This window comes from Mauremys mutica, chromosome 5 (genome assembly GCF_020497125.1).
Source record: "Mauremys mutica isolate MM-2020 ecotype Southern chromosome 5, ASM2049712v1, whole genome shotgun sequence".
NCBI lineage: Eukaryota > Metazoa > Chordata > Testudines > Geoemydidae > Mauremys > Mauremys mutica.
The window spans coordinates 48,688,577-48,712,755 of NC_059076.1; the positions used below are offsets into that span (position 1 = coordinate 48,688,577).

The 24,179-nt window shown below is 42.0% G+C and overlaps 1 protein-coding gene across 4 annotated transcripts in view; it reads right to left on the reverse strand.

Annotated features, from left to right (window-relative positions):
- LOC123370745 (WD repeat-containing protein 64-like) overlaps nt 1-24,179 on the reverse strand; it is a 67,592-nt gene that overhangs the window by 20,699 nt on the left and 22,714 nt on the right. For all 4 annotated transcript variants that reach the window (XM_045017516.1, XM_045017518.1, XM_045017517.1 and 1 more), the window contains 8 exons: nt 23,957-24,049; nt 23,438-23,483; nt 22,982-23,028; nt 21,284-21,401; nt 19,047-19,116; nt 16,157-16,397; nt 7,697-7,802; nt 1,453-1,604 (listed from right to left, as the gene is read on the reverse strand). In XM_045017516.1, the coding sequence (XP_044873451.1) occupies nt 1,453-1,604; nt 7,697-7,802; nt 16,157-16,397; nt 19,047-19,116; nt 21,284-21,401; nt 22,982-23,028; nt 23,438-23,483; nt 23,957-24,049 (873 nt within the window). The remainder of the gene's footprint in view (nt 1-1,452; nt 1,605-7,696; nt 7,803-16,156; nt 16,398-19,046; nt 19,117-21,283; nt 21,402-22,981; nt 23,029-23,437; nt 23,484-23,956; nt 24,050-24,179) is intronic.

A 24,179-nucleotide genomic window follows, 5' to 3' on the forward strand; every position in this document is an offset into this window, starting at 1 on the left:
TTGGATAAGGAGATTGAGCTTCTTAAGTGTATTGCTCTAGACCTCGAAACTTTCTTGTAGCTCTTTGACAAACTAGAAAGGGTTCAGAAATGTCCTTTTGGACATGTTGACAATAGAACAGGACACATTATTCCAGTAATAGTTTCACTATAGCATTGCACAGTTCAAATTCAGTTGCTCATGTACTATGAGCCCATAAATCCTTTTCAGTATCACTGTATTCCAGGATACTATCTACCATCTTGCAAGAGTGACCTACATTCTTTGTTCTTAGATGTATGACTTTGCATTTGGCTGCATTAAAATGCACATGGTTCAAATGAGCCCACCTTTCCAAGCAATCTAGATAGGCCTATTCCCATCATTATTTCCATCTTAAAGACTACATGGAGCTCTCTCTTCTTTAAATCAAAAATAAATAAATAAATAAATTACGGAGTGACAAAATAGGGCTCAACCAAGACTTAAGTGGCACATCGGCCTTGTGCTTCTCTCTGCACGGGGTGAATTATACCCGAAATGGCCGAGGTTGCCTCCTGTATTTTTTTTTTATCATAACGCAAGCGTGTAGCAATATAAATGAAAGTCACCCATTGCAGTGTATTCTGGTGCCCCTAAAAAGAATATGGTCTGTGGAAGGGCTTGCCAGTTACAGCTACAGTATGACTGCCATTAACCCAGCCTCCAGTAGCAAAAAGAATTAATTTAAAAGTGCATGCAATTTAAAGTCTCCTTAAAGTTAATCTCTAAAGGCCCGGCTTTCTGAAGTGCTGAGCACCCACAACTCCAGCTAAATCTCCTCCAGTATGTAGTGGTTTCTCCTGTACATAGAAGCTCAGAGATATAGTAAATACTACAAGACTGTTCAGATTTTGTGATGAAAACAAGAACCATGACAATAATGTAGAAGGGAGCTGCTACATGTAGGAGAACAACTGCAGCATGCTACAGTCAGCTCCCCCACCTCCAGTTCAGACTCCAGTCCCCTCAGTTCATCCCTGCAGCATGTTAGTATCATAGGCTATTCTAAGTGTCAGAGCATATAGGAATTGCTATACTGGATCAGCCCCCGAGGTCCACCTGGTTCAGGATCCTGTTTTTGACAGTGGCAAACACCAGTTGCTTCAGAAGATGCACGACACCACATAGTAAACGGATGTGGGCTATTCTGTCACCCATGAAGGTCTCATTCTAAATCCTGGTAGTAAAAGACTGACTTAAGCATGAGGTTTTATATCCTTCCCAAAACCTTTTAGCGTTAATTATAACAACTCTGGATATTCTTGTTATCCAAACAAACACTTGTCCCTTTTTGAATCTTGCTAAGTTTTTGGCAATGAGTCCCACAGTCTAATTATGCCTTGTATGAAAAAGAGTATTTGCTCTTGTCAGTGTTGAATTTGCCCCCTTTCAATTTCACTGAATTCCTGTGGCGGTAGAGTGGTAACCTACTTCCGCTGGAAGTGTAGGAGAACAAGGCAATCTGCGGCAAGGTAGAGAGCTCTCAGTTCATTTGAGAAGTAACAAACTGCCATCTCTCCTCTGATCTGACTGGCTTTGGGAATCACAGTGAGGAGGCAGGACTGGTCTTCAATGTCCCACACCTTTCAGATACAGAAAGAGAGAGGTTAATATTCCTAACTTAGCCATTTCTAGGTATGCATGAAAACCAAACTCATGTGCAATGATCAATTAGACATCAACATAAATACTGTGAAAGAGTTTCGAGTTACACCAGTATGAATCTCATTAACTGCATCAATCTAGTTACGGGAGCACAAACCCTCATTGCAGACTCAGCAGTGCACCTTGATCTGGTAACATGAATATAAAGCCTGGCTTTATACGAGTGCCATGTCTACATTAGGGGTCTGTGCCACTATAGCTGTACTGACACAGCTTAGAATTTCCTAACTAGACAGGGGCATTTTTAAGGTGATAGAGAAGTGAAGGCAGACTGCCAGCAGGAGATGCTAGAAATGAGGGCCCTTTGCAGCATCACATCCTGACAAAAGGGTGATGAGTACACGACCTTACAAAATAAAGCTTCTCACATGTTCACAGTTTGTGGGGGCTGGAAGAAAGGGAGAGGAATATATCAAGTGAAAACATCAGCCTTGAATAATGGGGTCAAATTCTTCTCTCAGTTGCTACTGCCTAGTTCGAGAGAACTCGAGCAAAATTGGGCCATACTCTGTAACATCTATTGTCAAAGCCACGTGAGGCAGGAAGATGCAATTCAACCATCAAACAAACTAATGATATAGTTAGTATAAGAATAAAAGTCATACTAAGATGGAAGAGACCCAGGTGGTGGGTAATCTAAAGTCAATACATGTCTTACAAAAGGACATCATATTAGAGATTTTTTCCCACTTGCTGAACATCTTTCAATCCTAAGTATTTAGGGGTTCAACATTGAAAGGTGTTGAAGAGTCTTCAACTACCACTTAAGCCAGGGTGATACGTGACCGGCAGACATCGCTGATTTGGTTGACTTAGTGTACCCTTGCTACACATACGCACAACATTTGAAAACTTACTATGTTTATGTTAAGATGAGGTGTGATATGGAGCTGTCAAGTGATGCCATTACCATAGAAATGGGGATAAACAATGACACCATCAACATGCTAAAATGACCAGTTTGAAATATTTGTGTGGGTTAGTTGATGACTCTGTTTCAGGACAAAGTTGGATTTTTCTGATCTCAAAGCATCACTGCAACAATCTAATAATAAATGAAATGTAATAGTATTGGTGACATTTCTAGTCATCATCATCATCATCTTGTTCATCGTTCTGATCTCTGAGAGAGTGAAAGTTACCACAGTATTTATTACCGTGGCAAATAACAGTTCTGTGCAGGGAATATTGTTCTGACTACAGACAAAGATGATTGTGCACCGATCCCTACTAGTATAGGCACAAATAACTTCTTGTAGAAGGTCAGATGGCATTGAGCACTAAAAGAATACAGGAAGTAGTTCATCCTCTACATTTTTCTATCCAGGTTGCAAGGGTGATCCAGTAATTTCTTTATCTATGTGAGAAGGCATCCAAATCTTTGTTTGCCAAGATGCAATTTTGACATGTTCTTCATGTCGTGCTGGAAGTTTGCCCAGTGACTTGTCCTTTTTGATGGCTAGATTGAGGCCCAAGCAATTCAGGTCTCTCTGGGTCTATCCTTCTTTTTTGCTCTGGTCATACAGCACTGCTACCAACCCTCCGTGTTGCAGAAGTTGCAGCTTGTCTGTCACTCTCTCCCAATCTGGCAAGATCTCTGAAGTGGTAAATTCCCTTTGTTTTCACATCTTCCCCTCCCACCCCACCATCCAGTACCAAATAGGGATGGTGCAATCACATGGTGCTAATGTGTGCACTGCAACACAGTGTGCACTGCAGCACACTGCTGAAGTCAGGAGTGCATCACAAATTGCATGCACCAGTATGAGGTGACACTTGTCAATTGTGTTGGTAATAGTGCCTGTTTCAATTCACATGTTGTGTGTTCCATTTTTGGAAATTAGTGAACAGCAAGGACCAAAACATCTCTATTAGGTGACCTAATTACTATGGTTCCTTTGACAACAAGAGATCCAAAAGCCATATTGCCATGTTCAACATGCAGAAGTATCCTTGTGGCTGCTTCCTCTTGAGTACTGTACAAATCTTGGGCTTCTTCAACACTTCTACTGGTAATGGACTTTGCTACTTCACCATTGGAAAAGCCTCCAGTAAGTAGTGTTTTTGTTGGGCAAACTTCTACACTCTCAGGTAAGATTCTGAACCATATATTCAGAGACATTTTACTAGTGATTGTTGGATGCCGCATTTAAAATTTTGTTTCTGTATTTCTTGCATCCAACCTTAGATCCTGTCCAGTGCTGTCTTTCTGCAGTTTTCAGAGTGATTTTGAAATACAGATCTGTCAAATATTTCAATTACAGAACTAGCTTTGTCAAAGCCTTTTAGGACCTATTTCTGGTACTCAGCACCCAATTCACTGAATGTGTGGAATCTGTCTGCAGCCATCATTTGTATGACAACCAGGATACCTCTCACGTGCACTGTGGTCTCTTTGTTGCATACTCTTAGCTCAAGTATTCTTTCAGTTTGAGATTCCAGCTGATGCCCTAATTCAGCTTTTGTCTGCTCTTCTCATTGTTCCATCAGCATGGAAGAGGGATGTGCACACAGATTCTATTAGGTGACTAAGAACACTTGCCATTGAAGCAACTTGCTGAGGACAAAGCTCTGCAGAAAATTCCTGGATCGATGCTGCTGCAATTGTCCCTCTTTTGCCAGATTTAAATTTGGTCTTTTGGCATAGTTTGTGTCTAGTAAGCAGAAAAAGAAAGGTCCTGAGAATAATGAGTAGTACCACTTGTTTGTACCGTAGGAGGAAGGTATGATTCAAAAAGTAACTAATAAAATAAAAAGCTACCGTAACAAGACAAAGAAACGGTCCTAAAAGAAACAAACACAAACTTTCCCACTGTTCTGCTGATAAGCAAGGATGGGGAGGAGGAGATAGGAAAGTCACAAGGACAAACAGCTTCAAACTGGATTGTCACTAAAGTCAGCAAGTTAGCTGAAGAGTATAAAGAGAGCCATGAATCTGAAGGTTCTTTGTCAGACCCTGCCTGATCATGCTGGAGCATACCAGGAGTAAGTGATTTTCCCTAGGTCTGACTTATTTGTAAATATACTGATCATATGCTTATGAATACTTTATTACTGTACTGGGTGTAGTGACTGCTTATTTTTAAGCTGCTAAGCATGTTTAGAGCAATTATATAAAATACCATTTGGCCTTTGGCCTTAAAAAAATAATTTATGGTTTGTCTGGTGTCTCCCACATCAATATTAATTTCAAATGTTATCAGTAATTCCAACACCACCTCTCAAATCTCTCCATTTGTTTTTCACCAACATCTGCTATTTTCAGTAGAAACTCTAATGCATTTGATGTTACATGCAGTCCAGTAGATATGTGGATAAGCACCTCTGGATGTGATTCAGGGTCAAATGGGCTTGTCAATGTTGATGACATGGTTGGTAAAAGCTTTGCATTGACAAGGGATGAAGAGCATGTTGGAGGCAAGAACTTGTTTGTGGACTTTATCTTCACTACTTCTTGTTAGAACATTTCTTTCTCTCATAGCTTTTGCATATTCATAATAGGACGCCGTGTATTGTCATTTCTAACAGTACTATTGACCTATGCGTTCAGTGTGAGACTGATCTGGTCTGCAAATTTCAGTTGAAAATATAGAAAACTCAGGATCACTTGAGATACTTTTAAGATACAACTGAGAACATGTGCTGTGAAAACATTTCATGTTAGTATATTTCAAAATGTTGATATTTGCCATTTTGCCACATGCTTAACCACTTCATTATTTCTGAAAAGAGATACTTGCTCATGCAAAACTAATATAAATCTTTTAATACATTATTGGGCAAAGCTACCACATGACAAACACCGTATTAAGATGTTGAAATTAACTTAAATAGTAAAAACTTGTTATCAGTCATGTTGCAGTGTTTCAGGAACAGTGCAAAAAGATTCATTTTGGGTACCATTGTTTCACTTTGCATACAGGCCTATGGCACCATTTGATGGCTCCACATCATACTTCATCTAAATATACCTAAAATAAGCTTTCAAATTATATGGGGGCGTGTCATAAATAAACAGATCAGGGTTAAGGTCTCTTTTCCCTGGAAAGGGTTAACATGTAGTACCTGGTGACCACCTGACCAAAGGACCAATCAGAGACGAGATAATTTCAAATCTCTGTGGAGGGAAGCCTTTGTCTGTGTTTTTTTTTGTTTGTGTGAGAGCTCTTTTTGAATCTAAAAGAGGACAGTCATGTCTCCAAGTTCTCCTGGAGTAGTTTCTACTAATTAATAGTGAGTATTAATTAGAAAGGCGAATTAGTCTTATGATTTGATTTCTATATTTGCAATTGTGTGTTTGCTAAAGGAAAGGCTTTATTCCCGTTTGCTGATATTGCTTTTACTGAGAAAAGGGGGAGAGGGGATTCTCTCCAGAGATTGATAAGGTTATACCCTATGAGTGTCCAGCCTGGGCTCATAGAGATTCTGTATTTTCTTTTTATTCTTTAATAAATTCTTTTCTATTAAGGACTTGTTGGTCTTTCCTTGGGTGGATTCTCAGGGAAAGGGGAGGGGGAGGTATCCCTCTGTAGTTGGATCCCGGTATCTCTCCTAGGAAAAGGGAGGGGGGAGGAAGCAGGGGGAATGGTTTGTTTCTCCTGGGTGTAAGAACTCCATGGATTTGGGGCTCTTGGAATCCCCTAGGATTTTGGGGAAGGACTGTGTCTCAATTCACATTTCCTAATTGAGTGGTGGCAGCTTACTAGATCTAAACTAGGATTTTAGTTTAGAGGGAAACCAAGTCAGGTCCCCACATTGGAGCCGAACAGCTCCAAGTGGGGGTGAGACCTTTGACATGGTGGCATGCGGGTCCTCATCTTGAAACCCCCCAGTTTCAAGTGAGGGTAGACCCATGACATGGTGGCAGCGGAGTTTCGAACCCATTGTTACAAGGAGTTTTTTTCAGCTGGGCTACGCTGAAGGGAGCTATTCTCTTCTTCTAGAGCAGGAAAGCAACCTGAGAGAAGAGGGAGTTTACAGTTTCAGCCAGGTTGGCTGGAGGGAATTAAGTTTTCCAGCAGGCTTTGTTGGAAGCAGCTTTTCTTTCTGTTTGCTTGGACAGGCAGCTTGAGGAAAAGGCAGTTTTAAATCAGTTTTCAGGGTTAAAAGGAGTTTTTTTTCTCTGCTGGCTATGCTGAGGAAAAACTCTTCCCTAGAGGTGTGTCCTTCCTTTGTGATATCAGGTATCACTCAGGATTCCTAAGGTGGGGGGAAGTGCTCGACAAAGTACATTCCCATCCAGTGGGGAAAACAGGTTTGGGGGGGGGGGGGGGAAGACAGAAACCCTCCAGCCACATTTTTTTTCCCTGTGTCTTTTCAAATCCTCTGGAGCCAGGGAATACAAATCCCTGAGAGGATTTACTAGACTTTTCTCGCAGGTACTAAGTAGCACCAGCTTCTTCTTTTTTTTCTTTTTTCTTTGTCTGCTTGAAAACAGCTAGGAAAGAGGTGCAATAAGCTTTCAAATTATATGGGGGCGGGAAAAGAGGGGCTGGAAACATTAAACTCCAAAAATATGGTCCTTTTTGGAGCATTGCTGTATATCTCTGAGTTGAGGATGATAAACACCATACACGAGGCTCTCCGCTCCTTGCAGGATTGGGCCTTTAGCGTACTTATCATTGTAGTCTTCATACATCAAATTTAATCTTTTATGGCTAGGTTATGAACATCTTACACAGGTGAACTGTTCCTCAGCCAGGTAGGCTCATAACTCATATGGCTAAGCACTGACCAAAGACAGTAAGGGATAAAACAATCTAACCCATTGGTATTTGTGTGATTCAGTTATTTCTGAATGAATTTTAGCAACACTTACAGACATGATGCTGTTATCTCAGGTTAATGTTCGTCAGGCTCAAGCAAACATTGAAATGGATGAAACAAGGTGAGATTAAATCAAATTTGTTTCCCTTTGAGCCCTGCACCTCCTGAATTACTGCATTATATGCCTGGGTTTCCATACTGATATCTGGAAACTCTACAACTTATTGAGAGCACAACTACTCACCATAACAGTGCTGTCCATGGAGACTGAGAAGAGCTTTGTGTTGCCATCAGCTATACACAGGAAGCCAATTGGGGAAGTATGTCCACGCAGTAAGCCAATAGCCCATCTAGTAAAACAAAACACTTCTAAGTAGATTTAACTCTTGAAACGTGAACATTTTCCTAAAATCTCATGGTGTAATGGTCCTCTTTTGCTTAAGATTTTTTTTTTAATACTTTAGTTCATGATGAATGAGCCCTTATTTCTGACCTTGATATTAATATTATGGGGAAAATCCTAAACTCTGCCAGGAAAATACTATTTATTTGTAGACATTCATCAACTAACACCTGAGTGGGAACAATCACTAATGACTGAACCTTTACCATACATAGGCCAGATTGGTAAACTTTATTAGCTCCATTTTACACGTGAGGAAACTGAGGCACAGAAGTATCCAAGACCACACAGGAGAAGGAGCAGAGGTCTCCTGAGTCCCACTCTTGTAACTTAACCAGAAGGCCATCCTTTCTCCTGAGTGGTACACTCAGAGTACAATAGGTCTCAAGGCCAGATGGAACCACTGTGATCATCTAGTCTGATCTCCTGCATAGCACAGGCCACAGAACTTCCCCAGAATAATTCCTAGAGCATATTTTAAGAAAAACATCCAATCTTGATTTCAAAATGGTCAGTGATGGAGAATCCACCACCGCTGCCTTTGATAAACTGTTCTAATGGTTAGTTACTCCCACCGTTACATTTTTTTTTACCCATTTCCAGACTAAAATTTGTATAGCTTCAACTTCCAGCCATTGGATCATGTTATACTTTTTCCGCTAAACTGAAGAGTCCATCATCATTAAAAATTTGTTCCCCATGTAGGTACTTATAGACTGATCAAGTCATCCCTTAACCTTCTCATTGTTAAACAGATTGAGCTCCTTGAATCTATTACTATTAGGCATGTTTTTCTAATCCTTTAATCATTCTTGTGGCTCTTCACTGAACCCTCCTCAATTTATCAACATCCTTCTTGACTTGTGGACACAGTATTCCAGCAGCAGTCAGACCAGTGCCAAATACAGAAGTAAAATAACCTCTCTGCTCCTACTCGAGATTCCTCTGTTTACGAATCCCAGGATCGCATTAGCTCTTTTGGCCACAGCATCACATTGGCAGCTCACCTTCAGCTGAGTAGCCAGCCCCTCCCCTCCAAAAATCTCTTTCAGAGTCAGGTGTTTCTCAGGATAGACTCCCCCCATCCTGTAAGTATGGCCTACTTCTTTGTTCCCACATGTATATGTTTACATTTAGCAGTATTAAAATACATATTGTTCACTTGCACCCAGTTTACCAAGTTATCTAGATCACTCTGAATCAGTGATTCCACACGTATGATATTACTTCCCTATTTTCTTATTCTGAAATCTGTATCTAAACAAAATGTACCTTTCATTAATTTAACATGAAACAAAGCCCTTTGCCTAAGTGAAGCAAAATACCAGGAAAAGGACGCAACAGAAATCTGGTTAGGGTGCAAAAAATTCAGAGGCAAAAGGGGCAGATACTGACAAGTGTCACTTGACGATAGAAAAGTAAACAAGGCACTTAGCATATTATTCACAAGTAACAGAGTCTTGTACACTGAGTCATTCACTCTTCCAAGCCCAACTGCCTACCCTCATTTCTACTTCCTTCATAGTGGAGAGTGGCTGAAGCAGACCTCAGTTTACCCTTGACTACTTAAAAGGTCTAATCCTACCAGTTAGTGGAGAAGGGTTTGCTACAGATTGTTATAAGCTTATCTAGACAGGATATGATATGCCTTGTAAAGGACAGCAGTTGAGGCCACACAGCCAGCCCAAGACTGTGCAAGAATGTATAAATACTGTACCTCAAGTTTTTTCCCTGTCTTGAAACAAGAATCATATTAGACTGATCTGCTGCTCATCTTTAACAATATACTGTTAGCCATTAAGCTGCTGCAGACATCGGCCCTAAAACAATTATTTCTCTAGAAGAACTGACAAATACTGGCAGAAAAAGAACTAACTGTCTTGCCTATGTGAGATAATTGACTATTAGTGAAGAGGAACTATTGCTCTTCTTCTGCCCCAGAGGAAATAGCTTTTAAAATTTCTTTTGACTGTCTTTCACAAGTAACAGGAATTAGCACTCAGAATACTATTAACTTTCCCTATTTGTTTCTCCTCCTCCTCTTGGTCCTAGGTTCCTTCAGCATCACACATTTGCCTTTTAGCATCATACCCCCTGGAACAAGCCTCCTCCTGAACACACATGCACATGTTCTGGGAAAGTAAGATACATTTGTTTGGGTCATAACACTTGCAGAACCTAGAAACAGAAAATAAAATCTGCACTTGCACAAAGGCCTTATTGCCCCCTTTATAGAACATTTCTTATACACAAACCTTCTAACACCATAACTATCCTTCAACTTCTGTCTCCCCAGAGTTTTGATGATGTTGCTTCTCATCCAGGGGCGGCTCCAGGCACCAGCACACCAAGCGCGTGCCTAGGGCGGCAAGGCACGGGGGGCGCTCTGCCGGTCGCCGCGAGGACGGCAGGCAGGTTGCCTTCGGCAGCATGCCTGCGGAGGGTCTGCTGGTCCCGCGGCTTCAGCGGACCTCCCGCAGGCGTGCCGCCGAATCCGTGGGACCGGGGACCTCCCGCAGGCAAGCCGCCGAAGGCAGCCTGCCTGCCGTGCTTGGGGCAGCAAAATACCTAGAGCCGCCCCTGTTCTCTTCTTCCAACAGTTTTGACCTCCCTCCCCACTCCAGACGTGGAGAGACCTCCCTCCACAGCAAGATTCTTATTCCAAAACAAAAAAAGCTGTTTCCAAAACTAATTAGGGTTATTGAATAACCAAGTATTTGCCTATCACATCATTTACAAAACCCCAACACTTATGAGTAAGGATATTAATAGCTAGGGACATCAATGATCTTACACTGCCCCTCCAACAAGTAATGCATTACCACAAGTACCAAAAATTGCATAGTTATCAGCAGTTACATCTGAATGTGTACAGGATGCAGATCTGTGGAATAAGGAAGTGTCATTTTTACTGTACATTTCAGGGAGGGCCATACTTTAAGTGCTTGAATGTATTTTAAAAAAAGAGCTCTAAACCATGAATCATAGGATGTTTGAGGTATTCTCCATTGACAGCCATACTACAGAGGCAACCTTAAAGAAAGTCAGTGTGTGTGTGCGGAGGGCGGAGGTGGGGGGAGGGGAAATCTGGGGAGACTGCTGAAATATCTATGGAAACATCGTGACAGAGGCTCCTTGACAAAGGGGTCCCGTTTTGCCAACAACTCTTATCTCACACCTGACAAACTCACTACACCAAACATCTTGCAAGATATTTATCCATAAAGAGTAGCATCTAAGGTATCTACAGAAAGCTCATAACTCACAATGATTTTGAATTATGTGAAGATGTTTGCATGGGTAATATTTCTGGAATAATGGATTTTATTTTGGAAGCATGTTTCATGGCTTAGTCACCAGGGGACAATGTCTCTGGTGCTTCATTCAAGCAGTAGGGACTTGTCACGCTGCTCTGGCTGGTTGGTGATATATTGCAAGGCTCGACTGTCTGTCCTTGCTCCATCCAAAAGATAATGGCAAATAATCTAAACATGTGGGAGGTAAAAAAGGAAAAATTACAACAGACAGAAGTTCATCCTGTCTGTGAATAAAAACAAGAGACTGATTCCGTCTATGAGAGCTGGGAGAAAGAACCTCTGAATCCTTTCACTGAGGAGACATGGTGGAAGTAAAGATGTCCTCATGAAAAACTGGATCCTAGTTCCTGTGAAGCCAGCCAGCTCTGCACCAGACTGAACTTTGGGGATGGGAGGGAAAACCTACTTTTAGATAGGAAAGATAACTGTTAAGTGTAGATGCAGGTTCACATTGTGACATGCTGACACACCAATATTCACTACTGTCCTGTTATTAGGCTATGTCTTATACAAAGTATGCCTTATGAGGTGTCATTCTAAAAATCTTGATCTGCTAGACAGTAATATCTCGTTGAATTGTATGTAAAGTTATGAAGTTTGGCTACGTATGTGTTGCTGAAACATGTCCTGAGGTTGAAAACACCCACAAGCAGTCTTTCAGGTACGACAGTAAAAAGGCCAATGTTAATGGCTTATTGAGGAAATGCACACAAACACAAAGATGACCCAAGGAACGGTGTACAGTGGAAACCTGTCAGAGATAGCACTACAAATGGGAACTGTTTAACCCAGGTCACAGCAACAGAGCTTTCCAGCAAGTGGGGAGAAGATTTAGAAGGGGGAAAATGACATCCTGGGGGCACCTCACTCTCCCTACAACACCACACCTGGAAACACCTGAGGACTGAACTGTGGGAATGGATGGTTCCAGGCTGGAAGGATTTTTAGCCTGTGTATGAAAACCTGGGAAAGCCAAGGCAACTTGTGCTTTAAGAATCTGCCAGCCTGTTTATCACTCAGTGTGAGAATTTGCTAAGTCATATCCTACCTATCTAGTGTGTTAACTCAGTTTGCAGTTTTTGTTAATTCACTAAGGTAATCTGCTTTGATCTGGTTGCTATCACTTATAGTAACTTAAAAACTATCTTTTGCAGTTAATAAACTTGTTTTGTCTCTAAAACAAGTGTGGAACTCATACGTGGGGCAGAAAGCTGTTGCATACCTCTTTCCACATTGAGGGAGAGGGCGAATTTTATGACTTTACCCCGTATAAATTCTCTGTGCAGTGCAAGACAATACAATTTGGGGTTTACACTCCAGAGGGGATGTGCACTTGCATGTTGGGCAATTCCCTAGCTGAACTCTCCCATGCAGAACTGATCTCAGCATCCATGTGAATATAGCTGCAGCTGGGTGTGTCTCTACCTGTGTGTGTGCTGGAAAGGGGTTTGAGGGCCTGTCACAGCAGCACAGAGTAAGGGGAACGCAGGCTGGGGGGACAAGCAGGCTCAGTGGTATCCTGGTTCCAAGTGGTGCCATGGGGGGAACCCATCACACACATATTATTCTGTTTTGTATTATAACTATTTGTTTCAACCACTTGTTTCTAGTTACCTCTCCAATATTTTTTTAAATAAACCTACTTTTGTTTTATTACAACAGTGTTTCTCAAACTGAGGCCACCGCTTGTGTAGGGAAAGCCCCTGGTGGGCCAAGCTGGTTTGTTTACCTGCCCGGTCCTCAGGTCCGGCCGATCGTGGCTCTCACTGGCCGTGGTTCGCTGCTCCAGGCCAATAGGAGCTGCTGGAAGCGGCGGCCAGTAAGTCCCTCGGCCCGCGCCGCTTCCAGCGGCTCCCATTGGCCTGGAGCAGCGAACCGCGGCCAGTGGGAGCCGCGATCGGCCGAACCTGCAGACGGGGACAGGTAAACAAACCGGCCCAGCCCGCCAGGGGCTTTCCTACACAAGCGGTGACCCCAGTTTGAGAAACCCTGTATTACAAGGAGAGAGAGAGAGAGAGTGTGAGTGTGTGCGTGTGTGTTTAAACACAAGAGCTTATTAAACTGGGTACACTGCTCCTGGGGGCAGAGGTTCTCTGAGTAGCTCATGTTAGGGACTGGATATCACAGGGCAACAATTCAAAGGGACTCTAGTACACCTATCGTTAACCTACAAGGTGAAGACAAGGACAACACTGAGTGAGTAATAAGATGGTGATGTTGGGGAACTAACACCCAGTTACCACACATGAGACTCCCTCTTGCTGGAGGTAACTCAGTCCTGGGTACTCCAAGAACCACACACAGAATTAAGAGGGAGCAGAGAGAGCCCTTTGTAGTCCTCATTGTAAGTTGCTTTTTATGCTCATTAACCTCACCACAGAGGGAGTTGGATTCTACTTCTTGTGAGTCACTAACAGACTTGTTTAAGTTCCAGTTAGCTATATGTGGGCACACCTTCTGCAGGCACTGCAGCACAGGTGTAACTGAGGGCCTCATTTGGTCTGTAAAAGCAGCAAAGAGTCCTTTAGCACCTTATAGACTAAGAGACGTATTGGAGCATGAGCTTTTGTGGGTGAATACCCACTTCGTCGGATGCATGCTCATGCTCCAATACATCTGTTAGTCTATAAGGTGCCAAAGGACTCTTTGCTGCTTTTACAGATCCAGACTAACACAGCTACACATCTGATATTTGGCCTGTAGACACCACTAGTCTACATATTGTGTAATAAGAGTCCAGGTTGACTCTCAAATCCCTGGGTGAACGTGAAAAGCTGCTGGTTAGAAGATACTTTTATATCTCAAAATGTGCTCAGTTTAGAAGTAATCAGTGACATCCCAATTCTTCAAAGATTTGTGCAGGTGCTTAACTGTGTGTCTTGTGACTAGTCCTAATCATAGAATTTAAGGTCAGAAGAGATCACAGTGATCAACTGGTTTGATCTCTTACAAACACAGATCAGAGGACTTCCCTGAAGCAACTGCTGTTTGAATTAGAGCAGATTTTAGAAACATTCAATTTTTATTTTAAAATTGCCAATAATGGACAATCTACCACAACCCTTGGTAAACTGTTCTAGTGGTTAATAACCAGTAGTGCAGCTAGGGGGGGAGCAGTGAGAGCGGCCACTCCCAATGAGCAGAAAAGTGGCGCCTTTTTAAATCTTTACGCACCCAGCAGTGCTCCAGGTCTTCGGTGGCACTTCGGCGGCGAGGCCTTCAGTCGGGGTTTTTCTTTTTTCTTCGCAGCAGGTGGCGCCTGTTTTTATTTGTTCGCTCCCCCTGCTGCTAAAACCTGGCTTTGCCACTGTTAATAGCCCTCACTGTTAAAACTTTGTGCCTTATTTCCAGTCTGAATTTCTCTAGCTTCAACTTCCAATTATTATACTGCTAAGATGAAAAACCCATTATCAAAATTTTGATTCCCCGTGTTGTTGCTTCTCACGGTAGTCTTCCATCTTGTAAATATACTGTGACACAGCAGGGCTTCTCTGCAGCTTAACAAGCACTCTTTGCTACTTTTAAAGTAGATTTTTGTCTAAACATAAGCACATAACAGACAAAACAGTTCCTCGGCTCGCTTTGTCCTGGGATCTCTGGTAAACTTTCTGCTTGCAGCTTCCTAATCCCAATTAGCTCCCTTCCCACAGCCAGTTCTGCTCTCAGCAAGCTCTTCAGAACACTGGCTGCAGGACTATCTCCCTGAGCACCTGTCCCCATGTTCCAAGGACTTGCACTGGACTTAGCTCTACTCCTCTGTAGTTCTTCTAATACACAACCTGCCTCAGTCACACCTTCCCTGCCTGCCCTCTTACACGCTTTTTCTAGCCGCCGGTGTAGCCCTGATCCCTTTAATTGACTCAGTTGGGCCCAACTGTTCTGACACACATGTGCTGGGCCTTGTCTACTCACAGAGACCAGCTATGCTGTGACAGATTGCCTACATTCTAAATGTATAACTTTATTGCCTGTATTGCCTAAATGTATAACTTTACATTTGGTTGTCTTACAATATATATTGTTTTCTTACATCCAGCTCACCATGCCATTCATAGTTCTCTGGATTAGTGACCTGTCCTTTTCATTATTTATCACTCCCCAAATCTTTGTATGATCTGCAAACTTTATCCATAAAACTGTATCCAATAATTTATCAGGTCGCTGATAAAAATGATAGTGTAGGGCCAAGAATGGATTCCTTATAGATCCCCACTAGATGATAATGATGATTCTTCATTTACAGTTACATTTTGAAACCTGTCAGTTACCCACTTAAAGTGCCATGTTGATTTGCACTGTTCTAGTTTTTTATTCAAAATATTGTGCAGTACCAAGTGAAATGACTAAGAGAAGTCTAAATATAGGGCAAAAGATTTATACGATCTGAAGAGTATATCAAACACCTTTATCAACCCAAACTAGTCATCTCATCAAATAAAATATCAAGTTAATTTGACAGAATCTATTTTCCACAAACACATGTTGACTGGCATTAATTACTCTCCTTTAAATTCTTTATTAATCAAGTCCCATATCGGCCATTCCCTTATTTTGGCTGGAATTTCTGACAGGCCTATAATTATATTCGTTGTCTTGTTTACCTTTGTAAAATATTCTCACAACATTCGCTATCTGACAGTACTCTGGAACTTCCCCAATGTTCCAAAGGTTATTGAAAATCAACATGAAGGGTCCAGAAGTCAGTGTACATAAAGTTAAGCATATGTATAAGAATTTACAAGACTGGGGCCTGAAAGACTACACATGGAGAGCCACAGTGCCAATTTTGCAGTCACTTTCCCAGCAGCACTGCACTTGCAGGCTTTGCATGACACCATACCATAATTCAAAACAAACATAGCTTTTAGTCTTAGCCTTAGTTTTGGAACAGGGGTCATCCCGCTTGAACATCTTAAAAAATACATTGTTAGTGCTACCATAAACAAATAATACATGAAAACTGACTAGTCCTTCAGCCACCTACCCAGGAACATAAGGATTCCATAGACGAATATTCCGGTCCAAACCGCCAGTCACAAGAATGTTACTTTCTTTACAGAAGTCAAAGGCCTTGACCCCTCTGTGCACTTTGAATTGGGATTCATCACAGTTAAAGCGCCTTGGAGGGGAAGCCCCACCTGGCAGAGAGCACTTGGTTGGAATGCTGCTGGAGTCCATCAGAATCCTCAAACGATGCTGCACATCTTTAGTTTCATTGACACAGCCTGTGCCAGAAAAATTGGAAATGAGAAAAATAAACTCAAACGTGCTTTTTTCAATTACATTAAAAGCAAATGGCAAGGCCCCAATCCTGCAAAGGCACAAGTGCTTAACTTTACTCATGCAAGAAGTCCTATTGAGGTCAATGGGAATACCCACGTGTAGATAAAGTTAAGCATGGGTGGAAGTGTTTACAGGATTGGGGTCTGTGTTGCGAGGATGAAGATTCAAAGCTGTTAAAGAGAGTGCATACATAGAATACAAAAGTACACCTCTACCCCGATATAACGCGACCCGATATAACATGAATTCTGATATAACAGTAAAGCAGCGCTCTGGGGGGTGGGACGGGGCTGCGTGCTCCGGCGGATCAAAGCAAGTTCGATATAATGCGGTTTCACCTATAACGCGGTAAGATTTTTTTGGCTCCTGAGGACAGCATTATATCGGGGTAGAGGTGTACCATTTAGAAGTCAAATGTTTGAAAAATCATTTTCTCCTTTTACCTCTATATGCAAGGCTGCTCGATTGTCACGCTGGTAAAAATATCTCCGATACCATGAGTTTTCTGTTTATCCATGACTTTTCTTTATGTCCATAATTTTAATAAACTCACGGCACAGCAGCAGCCCCTGTCCTGCAGGTCCGGGTGTGGCTCCCCGTTCTGTTTGGCATGACCCGGTGCAGAAGGCTGCAGCACCACTCAGGTTTGGCCCTGCTATCTCACTCTCAGGACAAAGGGCTAAACCTGAGCAGCGCTGTGCACCAGGTTGCAATATCTGGAGCAGGGAACGGCCCAGACATGTAGAACAGGAGCTACTGCTGTGGGGTGGGCTTGCTCTGCAGCCTTGCCCCACCCCACAGGTGCAAGACCTAACTTCCTCTCGCACATGCCTCCCCCACTTTAAATGGCACTTCCATGACTTTACACCCCATTTTCCCCCTTAAGCCCTTGACTTTTACTAAATGTACTGTGACTGCTCGGTGATTATTTGATAATAAAATGCTGTGACAAATCTGCAGCCCTCCCTATATGCCAAGAGCTCAGTGCAAAACTAAATGAAAGTTGGTGGTTTCTCGCTGAGTTTGTTTGAATGTCAAAGCAAAAATACAGAATAATGTTTATAGCCCCTTTCATGTTCAAAGCACCTTAAAACCATTATCTAATTTGGAGTACCACAATACCCGTTTTGGGTAGGTAATTTAAACCCCAGTCCTGCAAGGTGCCCCTTACAGGAAGACCCCTGTAACCATGCAGGGCTGTGCGGCTTGGAGGATCAGGGCCTAAGCATTATTTAACTGGTTTATCCCATTCCACAGAAAACCCCAGCAGGAGCAGGCCTTCAGGCAAGAAAAGTCTGAGGTGCCCTTCTCAAGTTTTTTCACCAGATTGTTTTGTAGGGGATAGAGGTATCTTTCCACCTGTTACAGGGAAAGCTGAGTCAGATGCCATTTTGATTTTCAGTACATCTGTAGAATGTTACAGTCACTATGTTTTCTTACGATCTCCCTCTCTCTGAGGCTCAATATTTGGTCATTCTTTTCAATTGTTTTCTGATTTCAGATTAAGGCAATCTTGACTGAAAAATACCTGCGTTGCTCTTTATTTGTGGGGAAATGTAACAGAGAAGCTCTAATTTTTCTAAATGAATATACAAGCAGACATTCAAGCCAACATCACTGATCTCCGATAACAGCCAAATTGATTTTGCAGATAACTCATTGCTGCAATTTCTCCCTCATATAACAAACCATTATATAGGTTCTTCATCTCTCCTTCCTCCATCATCATTTAGGAAGCAAACACCATAGTGATTTGCTCTACCCATAAAGAGCATTGAGAAATGTCATTTGGAGTAATGTGTTACAGTATTGTTATAAATTATTTTTAAATGATGGTGTGAAAAATGGTACCTTGTGTCCTTATGCTCAGATGGCTTTTTGTTCTCAGGGATAATGACAGTAATGAAAGTTTGGAAGCTAAAGAGGCAGATACCTGCTCTCATGTCACAGAGATAACCTACACAGTATGAACTGAAAAACAGTAACGCAATTGTAACTGGGGTTTCAGCCATTCATAGTATAAAGTAATTGATAATTTGTTTGGAGAGATTTCAAATCTTACAGTGTGGCATACTGGTGCTCTTCTAATCACCTGAATGACCTCAGCAATATTAGATCTCTCCACATTGCACTGTCTAAGGGATCCAGATCATTTGCAAATTCAAGTGCCGGTAAAATATTGAAACGACCGAATAGTTTTAAGTCCTCATACCCAATGATTTGCAGCTTACTCTTTTTTTTAAAACAAGCAGTTTAGAAGAGAAGGGAGCAGCATTTTAGCACCACAGTTTAAGAAATACTGAAGAGAGTTCAAAATGCCATAGGCCATTAGAGCCAGGAAACCAAACTGCAGCACTGCTGTGCAGAGAAATCTGTCTTTAGGAACGGCCTTAGGACTCTTCCCCCTACAAGCCAGAAGGCCCGTTGTGAGATTACATTCTGCACAGTGGGGAATCTTTGACATCCTTATGGACTTTGAACATGAAACTGATCCTCTTAAGGAACTGCTGGGATTCAAGGGCCAGCCTTCCTTCTGACAGACGTTATTTCAACTTGTGACAAGTTTCTTCTGCTTGTGAATTTTCACTTACCTATAACTAGTGAAGTATAATCATCATTTGAACTGGATATAATGGATTCTATAGAATGAATGTATTTGATCTGCAACAGAACAGAAAAAAATGCAGAAATTTTCAGGAAATGCCTGACACGCTTTTCATGCTTAACTGTATTTTTTAGAAAGACTTGTATACTCTTATATCCAGACACATTTAGGGCCAAATTCAAAAAGGTACTGTGGCGTTGTTCCACTCAGTGTTGCAAAGCCTGACCCTTAGGTGCCCTGACGCCCCGTGAAATTGTCAGCCCTGACCTAGGTGCCTAGGCTCCCCATACAATGGACGGGGAGAATTAGGTACCTAAGAAAGGGATCCTCAGAAGCCAGCATGCTGAGTTACGCTATCCAGAAGTGAACTGTGAGGAAAAGGCTTTGGCCCAGATTCTCACAGGTATTTAGGTGCTTGATGGGCCAGAAGTAGGCACCTCCCTCCACTCATGATTCTCAGCCATGAACCCTCTCCTGGAATTACATGTCTAAGCCAGGTCAGCCCTTTCTTGTGAAGGAAGGGGACCTCAAACCTGAATAGTCAATAGCTTAATGGTCGTCTTCTTACCACATGCGCAACGTGCCTCAGGTGGAACGTGACCAGGATTCATCACCTTATTTGGTCTGTTGGTTGGATCATCAGTTTCCCTGGCTTGGGCTGGGTACTGATGGGGAGTGAGACATGAACACTGATCCATGCCCTCCAGCTTAACGGTTAGCGCACACAACTATGATGTGGGAGAGCTTGGTTCAAATCCTTGCTCCAAATTGGGCAGAGAGGGGACTTGAACACCAGGCTCCCACTTTCCAGGTGAGTGTCCTAAACACCCTGGGTGGGAGAGAGAGATTTTCTCTCTTGGCTGAATCAGGTTTTGTGCATGCTCAAAAGTGGGCCTAAGGAATAGTCCCTGCTGGTGACAGAGACAGAGGTGACCTCTGCCTAGTTTGAGAATCCTGCTTTGGGGATTCTGGCGCTTTGACTTGAGCTAGGGCTTTGAGCAGCTTGCTGGCTGTGGGAGAAAGTCACTGTTTAGGTGGCTTTGTGAATGCTGACAAGTGGAAGCTTAGGCACCTATGGGGTGAGGTAGCAGTTGAACAGACATTTTGAGGACGTCAGTAGTGCCTAAATGCTGGACTTAGGCACCTAAGTACTTTTGTGAAACTGGGCCATAGGGAATAGGGCATGATGCAGTTATTAATAGTGAAAACTGTGTGCTAGTCTCTCAAACACTGCCTGGAAAGTCTGGCATGAAAGGCCCACTCACAAAACACATGAAGCAGCTGACATGAGAGAGCCCCCTACCCCAATAATGTTACATATGGTCTTAACTTCAAATTAAAACATCATCAGCCACGGAGGCCAGACCAATAGATCTCCTACATGACAAACCAGAGTCCTTATCTTATCCAGCTGGATTCTCAGTTCTGGTGTTTCATTTCTGAGGTCACCAAAGGCGGGGAGTGCCACAGAAGCAGCATGAGTCACCCCAGGGGGAGAATGGGCTTTTTTAGCTCCACAGTGACTCTGGTCAAACAAGGAGCAGTACTGTGGGACTCCAAAAGGAATTACCCCCTGGTCCTACTCCCATGGCAGAATGGTGGGCAGGATATGAACTGGGAGGAAATCTGTGTTGAATTCCCAGCTCTGCCATAACATTTCCTGTTTGACCTTCGGCAAATCACTTAATCTAGTAGTGCCTCAGTTTCCGCAACTTTAAATAATGTGGGGACACAATAATATTTCCTTTCCATCGTGCTTTTCTGTCTTGTCTATTTAGACTGTAAGCTTTTTGGGGCAAGAACTGTCTCTAACTATGTGTAAGTTCACTACCTAGCACAACGGGAACTTGAACTCAGCCGGAGCCTTTGGGTGCTACTGTACAAAAAATAATAAAGGGGTGATAGTACTCAGTGACATGGAAAACTCCACTAAAAAGGGGAGGGTGGCTGGGATGGCGAGGGAAGGAGGAACTCAGCTACTCTGTAATTCTTTCCAAAGTAATACATAGTTTTAGCTATTTAGCAATGATGTATATGGTAACAAATATAATTTCATAGTCAATGCATTAATAATACTATTGAAATGTACAAATGAAAGGTGCGCTACAGGAGGCTTGCAAAGAAAACAACAACAATAAAATGTACTGAGAAGTTAGGAAGTAGAATGAAATTTAGGCTCCCAAATACAGAACACCCTTAACACTGCAAGTCAAGTTTTCTTACCTTGGTCACCCAATCATTATGAACCTTCCAGCGAATGAAGGTGATATTTCTACTGTCATTAATGTTCTCCATGGAAACACTGGGGATTTCCTCCACAGCTGGACACTTTGTCCAATTCCTATAGTCATGGGAAACTGTTGGTAACTGAGGGAATTGAGTTTGTTTTGTTTTATAAACTGATTATTTTTAATAAAATGATTTGGTTGCCCAGTGCCTCGGACCTTGTTTGTTCATTTATAACTGTGCAAACCATTCTCTTGAATCAGACATTCACTTTGCACAGGTGTTAAAGGAACAACAACACAAGATGCAAGGCTGTTGAACATCAAGCCTCAAGCCTTTGCTAATGAGACTGGAATGAAGAGACTCTTATAATTGAATACGCTGGGCTATTACTCAGGAAGTAGTATCAAGAGGGTAGGAGCCCATTGTGGTGGGTACTATACAAACATAAAACAAAAATGGGACCATCCCAAAGAGCTAGATTTCTGAGTATAAATTATAGTATTATAAAATATAATTCTGCTCTCACCTAGCCAGGTGAACATAAGGAGCAACTCCACTGAAATCAATGGGAGTTATACAGTCATCAAAGTGGTATAAGTGAGACAGAAATTATAAAACCAATTTGTTCTTAATTAAATGGATACTACCAAGTAGCTTAGGCCAAAATTGTAGATTTTTTTGTTAAAAATAATATAAAAATGACTAAATCTGACATTAAACGTAATTGTAATGGATTTTTTATTTCAATAACAGAATCCCTTGCTGTGTTTACAGTCTACTCATGCCAGCATTGTGTCAATTAGAACATCAGAATCAGGAAGTGGGATTGTTGGAAAACTTCTGAGAGCAATATACATCCCTTCTCCTTCCCCTACACTTCAACATCCAGCCACTCACTCCCAACAACTAGGCTGTACGTTACACCACGAACCTAAGAACAAGACAGAATTCACTTCAGCAGCCTGTCGCTGGTGCTTCTCAATTGACCAATTGGCTCATTGTTCAGCCACAAGATCCCTCCTCCCACCACTGGCTCTCTTTCTCCTCTCTGGTCTATAAGCTTTTATAAACATAGTTTTAACTTTAATTGTTTATCTCTACAGCCTTTAGAGAATGTAAAACATTGTTTTAAAATGATCAGTATTTATTATCATTGCCATCAATTGAAGTATTTGTAGGTGCTCAGGTGTCGGTAGCTAGCCAGACCCTAGTGATCTAATGAATTAATGAAATCCAGCATCTGACAGCTGGATTCCCTAGAGCTGTATCTTGTGCATTAGTACATCTGAGACTCAAAGAAAGATCCTTATGGCCCTTGGAAGCACTTCTAGCAACTGAACTTAGGGCTGTGCTAAGCAGGGGCGGTTCCAGGCACCAGCACGCCAAGCACGTGCCTGGGGCGGCAAGCCACGGGAGGCGCTCTGCTGGTCGCCGCAAGGGCGACAGGCAAGTTGCCTTCGGCGGCATGCCTGCGGAGGGTCCGCTGGTCCCGCGGCTTCGGTGGACCTCCCGCAGGCGTGCCGCCGAAGCCGCGGGACCGGGGACCTCCCGCACGCATGCCGCCGAAGGCAGCCTGACTGCCGTGCTTGGGGCGGCAAAATACCTAGAGCTGCCCCTGGTGCTAAGCTTGCTTGAGCTGGGTATGATTCTTCGCATCATCTTCTGCTGAGATCTAAACAACTAATTACATACCTCAGTGTTTCTCCCACAGAAGAGATCAAGATGATGTTAACACAGCCCTATGGAACAAAATGCCAACAAGTTAGCACCCTTAATAAAGGGACCAAGAAAAGAGTTCACATTTCACCTATAACATCATGAATATTTAAAGCACATGTTCAGTTTTAAACTCTTAGTTTAAAAAGACATTTTTGTTTCTAGCATTGAATTCCCAGTCAAAACATTCCTGCTTGTTTTAAACATTTTACTGGATTGTTCCCAACTATGCTTCCCATTAGTCAACGTATTCATATATTAGTCAGCTTCACTATCATAAACAGCAAAGATAATTAAAACAAAACAAAAGAAAAAAACCTATTCTGAGGGAGTATGTTTAAGCTATACAGGCTAACTTGTTATACTAAACTAACATTTCTTCTACTATATTTTAATTAAATTGAACATTCTGTACAAGTATAATTAACATACCTGTTCATCACCATACAATATTATGCATTCATCTTCCTCTCGAACACTTCATAAAAGGATAAACAGATTTTTACAAGACATTCAATAACGCAGCCATTCCCAGTATAGTCAAAGATCAATTTATGTAATAAAAATAGTAAGATTAATTACAAGTAATATTGCTTATTTTGTGAAATAAATGAGATAACAATACAACCAATATCTGCACTTCTGTATAACTGCAGACACAGGATACAATCCTGGCTCCACTGAAGTCAGTGGTTAAACTCTCCTTGACTTCAGCAGAGCCAGGTTTTTAGCCACAATCTATACCACAAACCGCTTAAAACTTGATAGCATTGCTGAAACACACAAAAAAGATACAGGAAAAAATTCACTATTGGCATAACATGCTCAACTCTAATATTTTTAATGAAGCTGCACTGGCACATGCCAGCAGTAAATGTGGCCCCAAATTTTCATCGGGAACAGAATATCCTGTCATCTTTGATTATAATTGATATGAATAGCAGATCATACCTGTAATCTAGGTGTAGAGGCATTGTTTCAAGGCCAATGATTTGACAGTATGGTTCAAAGTTGGAAAGTTCATATAGACGTATCTCTCTGTCACTGAAACATTCATGAAACACCGTGGATTTTACTTAATACACTAGAGTACATGAAATATTGGCTTTTTAATAAACAATAATTATTTGCACTACTATCATACCTTTCATTAATATTATTAACAACCCTATCT